Raw genomic sequence first — 8,013 nt, 5'->3', positions numbered from 1 at the left:
GTTGAACATGCCCCAACAGTGTGGGGAAGCGGTCAGGAAGGCCAACCATACCTTGTCATGCATCCACAGATGCATCTCAAGCAGATCCAAGGAGGTGATCCTCCCCCTCTATCCGACACTGGTCAGGCTGCAGTTGGAGTACTGTGTCCAGTTCTGGATGCCGCACTTCAGGAGGGATGTGGACAACATGGAGTGGGTCCAGAGGAGGGCCACTCACATGATTGGGGGGCAGCAGGGCAGGCCCTACGAGGAGAGGGTAAGGGACCTGAACCTGTTCAGCCTCCACAAGAGAAGGCTGAGGGGGGGTCTAGTGGCCTGTTACAAACTAGTCAAACGGGACCAGCAGGCACTGGGGGAGTCCCTGTTTCCCCCGAACACTCCCAGGAGTGACTAGGAGTAATGGTCACAAGCTGGCAGAGGGTAGATTCAGACTGGACATCAGGAGGCAGCACTTCACAGTCAGGGCGGCTAGGATCTGGAACCAACTTCCAAGAGAAGTGGTGCTGGCTCCTACCCTGGGGTCTTGAAGAGGAGGCTAGATGTACACCTTGCTGGGGTTGTTTGACCCCAGTATTCTTTCCTGCGATGGCAGGGGGTTGGACTTGATGATCTGCTCAGGTCCCTTCCGACCCTGCAAACTATGAAACGGTTTCAAAGGACTGGAAAAGAGAGACAGATTTTTTTGTTATTTCCAGGCTTTTAAATCTAGTTGAGTCCAGTGAAAATACTGAAAACATACTTGTTTGACAACTGATGACAATTGCTGTTTTAGTTTGTTCTCTCATGAGGTAGGAAGGAGGGGCACAAGTCTACAAAACTGATACTTTTATCACAGTGAGTGTTAACCACTTTCACCTAAAAATATGGTCCTTCAGAGTTGACATATACTGGTAGATTACTGTAAAGTTTCCAGACCTGTCAGTTTGATACCTCTTGTAAATGTTAGTCTCAGTTTCTTTTTAAAAAGCAAAAAATAGTATTGAGCCTCAGTATTCTGAGGAAATAGTCTAGATTTTAAAAAGCAAATTGAATTTGACTGGTACTTGATTTGTCATGTACTTTTTACTATGCATTTGTTTGTTTGGTACCTAGTTTTGCTTGAGCATGATGGGGGTGTGTGTGTGTGTGTGTGTTGGGTTTTTTGTTTTGTTTTGGGGGCGGGGGTTGCTTAAACAGCAGCAGTCTGTATTTTGGGTTTTCTGTTTTTTGGGTTTTTTTGTTTCCTGTGTTTAAATGCAGTCTTCTGACCAACAGATTTAACTTACCTTTATCTTAGGCCCCCAATAGATGTTGTATTTAAAATGTGCACTTTTAAATAATAATCAGCCACATGTGCAACTCAACTGAAGATGTAATAATGCAGTAAATGAGCCATGATATTATTTTACATATAATGTAGAACATCTTTTGACTTGTTTGTATCATGCCTTTAAAATAAACATGTAGTCAGGACCTGTCAAAGCACCCAGGGCTTTTAATAGATCCTGGTGCACAGGGAATCTGGCATGGGGCTGTTCCAGTTGGTGCCAAGAACCAAATTTTGTCCCAAGCACAGCCAACAGTCAGCTGGTCCAGGCTCCCCCTGCACCAGCAAGTAAGCCATGATTTGGGATCTAATCCTCATTCCCAAAACTCTATCCTGCCACAAACGATTGTTGGGGTCGAGAATTGGATCCTATCGCATCTTAAATTGAACATCTTTCAGGGGCCTTCTACAACAATTAACAGTTGATGGTTGCCCAGTACAAGAAAATATTTAAAACTAACTTGTTTCCTGTTTTTTTTTTTGTATGTGTTTAAAGGTGTTGGTATACTTAAGAAGTACAAATTGGGATACTCGCATTGCAGCAGGCCAGGCTGTTGAAGCCATAGTGAAAAATGTACCTGAGTGGAATCCAACTCCAAGACCCAAGCCAGGTGACTTTTTTTTTTTTTTTAAACACATCATGTAAAATTGGTAATAACTAATGTATGATTACTGTGGTGTAAAACTTGCCAGATAGTCTTTTCCAGCCTGCTCTACAATCACAATTTACAGGTTGTGGATAGATAAATTTTCTTCTCAACTTTATTAATCTGAAGCTTGTTTGCCTTTGTTCCTTCAGAGCAGCTCTCATCGTGTATCCCTTCTATGATTGGGGGGGATGGTAACCTGTTTCCATCAAGGAATATTTAGTGTTTTGGTTTTTTTTCAGCTGCTTTAAACTTTTCTGTGCTGCTGACTTACTAAAAGGCAAAGTGGCATAATAGAAAAGTACTGCTTTGTTTGTGGAATATTTCTTATACTTTCACAGATGCTCTGTGTCCAAAACTGCTACATCTGTAGGTTGTTTTCTGTCTAATTTCAGTAAGTGAAATAAGTTGGTCCTATCAGTATCTAGTGGCCTACTGCATACCTCTCTTAATAAGCTACTCACCCCAAATCTGTATTTTGAATTTCTTTTTTTTTTCTGTGGGTCAGTTTACTTAAGTCAACTCTTTTCACTTTACAAGAGCAAAAGTTTGGGTTTTTTTTGAACTGTAATCTGTATACAAAGTGTTTGTTCACAGTTTCTAAGAGAGCATATTCTGATGCAAGTTACAGGTATAACTTTCAGAACTTGAATAGGTCATACTTGTGTAGTGCTCGTAGGATACGCATAACTCTTAATTAGCTCACAGGCTTTATAAGTCTGCAAATCATTTTGTGTGTGTACAAAGATGGCACATTAACAAACTGCTTTCCGAGGTCTAAAAGTTAGTCGTCTTCTGTTCATTGGCTTTGATTTGCTGTGATTGTTTTTGTTTGTTTTTTTGTTCTTTCCACATGAAATGAAACTACTCATTGAAGTACTGCATCTTAACTTGTTTAAGAGAGATTTTTCTTTTCCTCCCTACCTCTGCTCCAATTTTGGCATGACAAGGAAATGGTTATTGACCTTTTTTCTTTGATTTTATTTTTAACCTTTTATTTAGAACCTGGGTCAGAAAGTCCTATGGAAGATTCATCTGCAACTGATCGGTTACGTTTTGATGGATTTGATATCTGCCGGCTGTTAAAACATGGAGCATCTCTTCTTGGATCTGCTGGTGCAGAGTTTGAGGTCCAGGATGATAAAGCAGGTATATTTTTTCTATTTGATCTGTTTGTCTGTAGATGATAAAATGTACCAACATGTGCAACTTGAGCAGTGTTGAGGCCAAATGTGAGGTTCCACAGATATCTGTGCTGGGCTCAGTCTTGTTAAACATTTTTTATCAGTAACCTGGAAGTGGGGGTGCACAGTGAAATATCCAGGTTTGCAGATGGTACTAAATTATTCTGTGTAGACAAATCCCAGACTGATGGAGAGGAGCAGCAGACTCTTCCTGCTGCTCAAGCTGAGTGGGCAAAAAAAGGCAGATAAACTTCAGTCTCAGTAAGGAAAGGTATTGCACTGGGGGAAAAATTAACTTCAAATATGTGTACACAATGCTGGGCTCTGAACTAGCTGTTTATGATAAGGGAAAGAGACATTGGAATGATTATAGATGGATAGTTTTCTAAAAACATAAGATCAGTGTGCAGCAGCAGCAAACAAACAAAAAGCAAATGAAATGTTGGGCATCATTAGGAATGGAATTGAAAACAAAATGCAGATCATTATCATGCCACTACAAAAATCCCCTTAGTTCTAGTATTCTAGGACATGATGAATAACAGCTTCCTGTTTGCTTTGTCCACATTCTTCATGATTTTATAGACCTCCATCACATCCCCTGCCTTACCCTTCTCCTTTCCAAACTGAAGAATCTTAACCTTTTTAGTCTCTTGTGGTACAGCAGCTGCCACATACCCCTGATCATTTTTTGGTTGCCTTTCTCTGTTACCTTCTCTAATTCTATTGAAGCCTTTTTGAAATGTTGATACCAGGACTTAAGATGTGGGTGCACCATGGATCTTCTAAGTAGCCGAGGATCACATGCCATGGTGGCCACTTCCCCTTCAGGCTGCATGCCATGTGTGTGGGTGCTCCCTTCACCTGCTCCATTCCACCCCATGCGTGGGCAGGCATCCCTTGTACTGCCTACCACATATTGTACTGTGTGGCAACTGCCTCATCTTTTTCTTTGCCCAGCTGTAGGGCTCCCCCACTGCACCTTATGGCATGGATGCCTTGGGCCTCCAGCTCCCCCAGTACTGTGGGCTGTGCTGTGCCACCCCATGCTGCACCATCCCACCCCCTGGGGCAGGTGGTGGATTTTAGTAGAAGCTGGAGGATGGAGGGGGAGCTGGGGCAAGAAGGGCAGTGGCAGCTGGTTGGGAGTCCAGAGGGAACCACAAGTTTAAGCCCTTGTGGGCCAAAAGTGGCCTGTGTATCAGATAGATAGGGCTGTGTGAAGCTTTAGTCGCTGATTTGATTTGGCGGAGATTCAGCCTGAGTTGTTGGCCAAATCTCCAAATCCAAATCTAATTGGGAGACCCTTTAATCTGTCTGAATCTAATAGGAACCCTCCAGATCAAAAGATTCAGTGATTTGGCCATAGGCACAGCTTTAAATGGGTTGTTTTTGTTTTTTTGCATACTGCAAGGTGCCAGGCAGCTTGTGAATGCTGAGATGGTGGGGTGGATGGAGCATCCCACAGAAGCACAGCAGGGTCCCAGCGTGCTCGGCAGCAGACCCGGAAGTGGACCAGAAGAACTTCTGGTCCATGGGGGGGGCTCTGGGGGGCACCCAGAGTTCCCCTGCAGCCAATGGCTGGGGGTGTAGGGGGGGCCCCCACATGCTCAGTGGTGAATCCAGTCCACTTCTGGATTCACCCCCAAACACATGGTACTTCAAGCCGTGCCTGGTACTTCAAGGGACATTGAAAAAACGTTTTAAAGCTGGGTCTATGGCTGACTATCTGAATAGGCACCGAGTCTTCAAATTTGGATTTGGGCTGAATTTGAATTGAATACAGCCTGTTTTTGCACACCCCTAATAGACAGCCTTGTGATATTACTACACCAGCAAGGTAGGGAAGGATTGAATTGTATAGGCTCTCAGTAAAGTGTCTTAGTGTGGGTGGGTGTGTGACCAAATGGCGGGAGTGGGAAGGGAGATATTGTCAAAGCAGTAGCGTTGTGCCTGAACTTGAAGGGAGTAAAGTTGCAGCAATCGGTGCCAGAAGAAACGGTGCTGAATAGTAGAGAGGCAAAGTGGTGTGTAAGGGCTTATAAAAATATGAACTGGTTGGATAGAGAAAATACCAGATCTTACCTGAATATTTGGCTCTGTGGAGATGCCCGAATCAAATATTTTTACCCCAGGGTTTTGGCTTGGCTGAGAGATCATGAAGCAGTGTTCAGCATTTGTGGGAGGGAGGAAGCACTGGAGGAGATGTGGGTGGATCTGACTATATATCTGTATAAAGGTATCGAATGAACAGACATCAGTTTGGAGAGAGGAGACTGATCAGTAGGAGGTAGATTTATGAACCTCTGCACTTTCATGGAGGGGAGTTATGGGGAAAAATGAAATTGCTTAGTTCAGTTTTCTGAGCTGCTCTACCTTTTGGCCCTGCAGGCCAAATGAAAGGCATTGGGTAGTCTGTGGACCAGATTGAACTCTGGAAGCCCTGCGCTGCCTTCACCCACCAAGATTGGGAAACAGGATTGGATCCCTGCATTATTTGTGGCCCTGTGTACCAGGATTGAGCACAAGGGGTGATGCTGGGCCCAATCCTAGCATGCAGGGCCACAGACCCATGGGAGTCCTGCAGTCCAGGTAACACAATACTAGGGGCTAGATCTGGCCCATGAGCTATGGTGTTGCACCCCTGGTTTAGCTTGTGGTATCAAGTGATACTAATTGAACTTCAGTTATCACATCTTATTAATGTGATTAGCTTTAGTTACCACGTCACCTTCTATGCTTTTTACTATTTTGTGTAGGTACTAGAAAATAAGATGCAGGGAGTAGGTACTAGATCCATAAGATGTAATGGACTTCTATACGTATTTGCTAACATGAAGAAGCGTAAAAACTGTCAGACTAAGGTGTTTAACTTTAGACCTCCTAACAACAAAGTTTTGGTTCTCTGGCCCCTGGCAGACCTTACACTTAAGATGTGATTAATCATTTAGTTACTACTTAAGATGTGATTAACTCTGCCACATGTTCATGCAATTGTGCAGTAAAATGGGGAATAAGCCACAAAGTTATTACACAAAGTGTGTGACTACATAGTTATAACACAAGTCAAAGTTGTTGTACAAATCAATTTTTGTGGCCAGTGCTGATCAGCTGATCGGCCCTCCCCACCACAGGAACACAAGAGCCTTGAAGAGCTCTCTTGCGCTTCTGTGCCTGGCAATTGATTGGTGCTTCCAGCTGCAGGAACACTCCATAGCCCTTCAGGACTCTGCTGCTCCCAGCCACAAGGGTGTATCTATGAGCTGACTGGTGCTCTGAGCCATAGGTGCTCTAGGCAGTCAACCTGCTACTGGCTGGTTAAGTGGGAGCATGGGATCATGATCCCAGGCTCTGCCCTTCACTGGCAGTGGGGTGCAATTTTTGAGATCTTATTCCCAGTCCAACAAAAATGTCTCTTGCACCACACGTGTGGCATGGCAGGAAGTGTAACTATTGGAATCATAAAGCAGATCCCATTGTGCCTTTTTAATTGGTAAATACTGAATGTGCCATTTGAGCAGAGGTAAGGAGCACTTAGATGGAACTTTGTAAACTTTAGCAACAGGCTACTGACCAATTCAATCGGACAATCTATATAGATTAGGGAGGTTATTTCTTTGAACAAAGTCATATACAAGGGAGAAAAAGCATGTGCTATGCTTATTTCTCAATACCTAAAAGAGTTTTTAATATAGATATCATCTGAATTTAAGTTGTTCTAGACTGCTGTGGCTGTCGCACATGCTGTTGGTCCTAGTAACATTAACAACAAAAGTCAAACGTGTAACAAAATAAATACCCATTACCTTTTCTAAGCTTTTAATTTTCTCATGAAAGTCACTTGTATTGCGTTTCAGATTACTTCCAGGAAGTAGTTGGCAGTTCTTACAATTTGGTATCCTGAATAAAGAGAACACTGAGTTTACAATTTCATTTAATTATTTTAGTAAACAAAATACCTTATGAATCGGTTTGCTAATAATTTGAGTAAAGATGTACAAGTCTGAGCTTTGAAACTGCAGGTATACATCTCTTCAGTTAATATGCAGAGTTGAGCACAAAATAATGATCAGATGTTCATATGTATAATTATGTTGTATGCATAAACAGCTGTTTGTGTATACATACTTGCTAAAGTGTGCAGCCATAGTAAATCTGAGCACTAAAATTATCTAGAGTCTTGAAATTCAGGCCCCACCTTTGATTATAGTTTGTGTAGAAGTCATACTTCCTCTAAACCAGGGGTGTCAAACATACAGCCTACAAAATCCTACCTCTTGGCTGCCACCTGCATGGGGGTAGATCCATGATGGGGCCCAGTGACAATAAAATGGAAGTAGTGTTCTATGTAGTGGAGTTCCTGAATTCTCCCTGTGTTGATGTTGTTTTATGGCATGTAACTCTTTTATGCATTTACAGAATTATAGGTAGAGGTACCTGATTTTAAATCCTTCCATCTTGGTTTTCCCAAACTTCCTGGTAATATCAACTACCCCCACAATTCTAAATTGGTTAGTTTAAAGGATGTGTTTATCTCACAGTTGGATAATGAAGTTGCAGATGCTTCTGTTTCACTTGCTCATCTGTCCCCCTGGAAGCACAGCAGTCAAAATAATAGGGATAAAAATTAAGGGTTGACCTTGCTTCAGAGTGGCTTTCATAGTACAAATCTAGAAGATAAAATGTAGCATGGGCAGTTTACCTGTTAGATTTCCACACTTGTTTTGGAGGCCTACTTGGTTCAAGCTTCAAAATTCTTTTTCATTTTTATATGGATTTGGAGTGCCTAATCATAACGCAACTTAGGTGCTAAGCATTTCAAATATTAAGCTTTGTAAGTTTTTTTTTTTTTTTTTTTTTTTTTTTTTTTTTTTTT

The 8,013-nt window shown here is 42.3% G+C and overlaps 1 protein-coding gene across 1 annotated transcript in view; it reads left to right on the top strand.

Annotated features, from left to right (window-relative positions):
- BTAF1 (B-TFIID TATA-box binding protein associated factor 1) overlaps positions 1–8,013 on the top strand; it is a gene marked incomplete at its 5' end in the record, with an annotated part of 102,065 nt that overhangs the window by 1,352 nt on the left and 92,700 nt on the right. Inside the window, 2 exons of the mRNA XM_019502120.1 lie at positions 1,803–1,917; positions 2,956–3,102. Coding sequence (XP_019357665.1) covers positions 1,803–1,917; positions 2,956–3,102 — 262 coding nt within the window. The remainder of the gene's footprint in view (positions 1–1,802; positions 1,918–2,955; positions 3,103–8,013) is intronic.

Source organism: Gavialis gangeticus, unplaced genomic scaffold (genome assembly GCF_001723915.1).
Source record: "Gavialis gangeticus isolate Ggan-Ray unplaced genomic scaffold, GavGan_comp1, whole genome shotgun sequence".
NCBI classification, from domain to species: domain Eukaryota; kingdom Metazoa; phylum Chordata; order Crocodylia; family Gavialidae; genus Gavialis; species Gavialis gangeticus.
The sequence above is the reverse complement of the archived record's forward strand: the minus strand, read 5'-3'. Positions and strand labels throughout refer to the sequence as shown.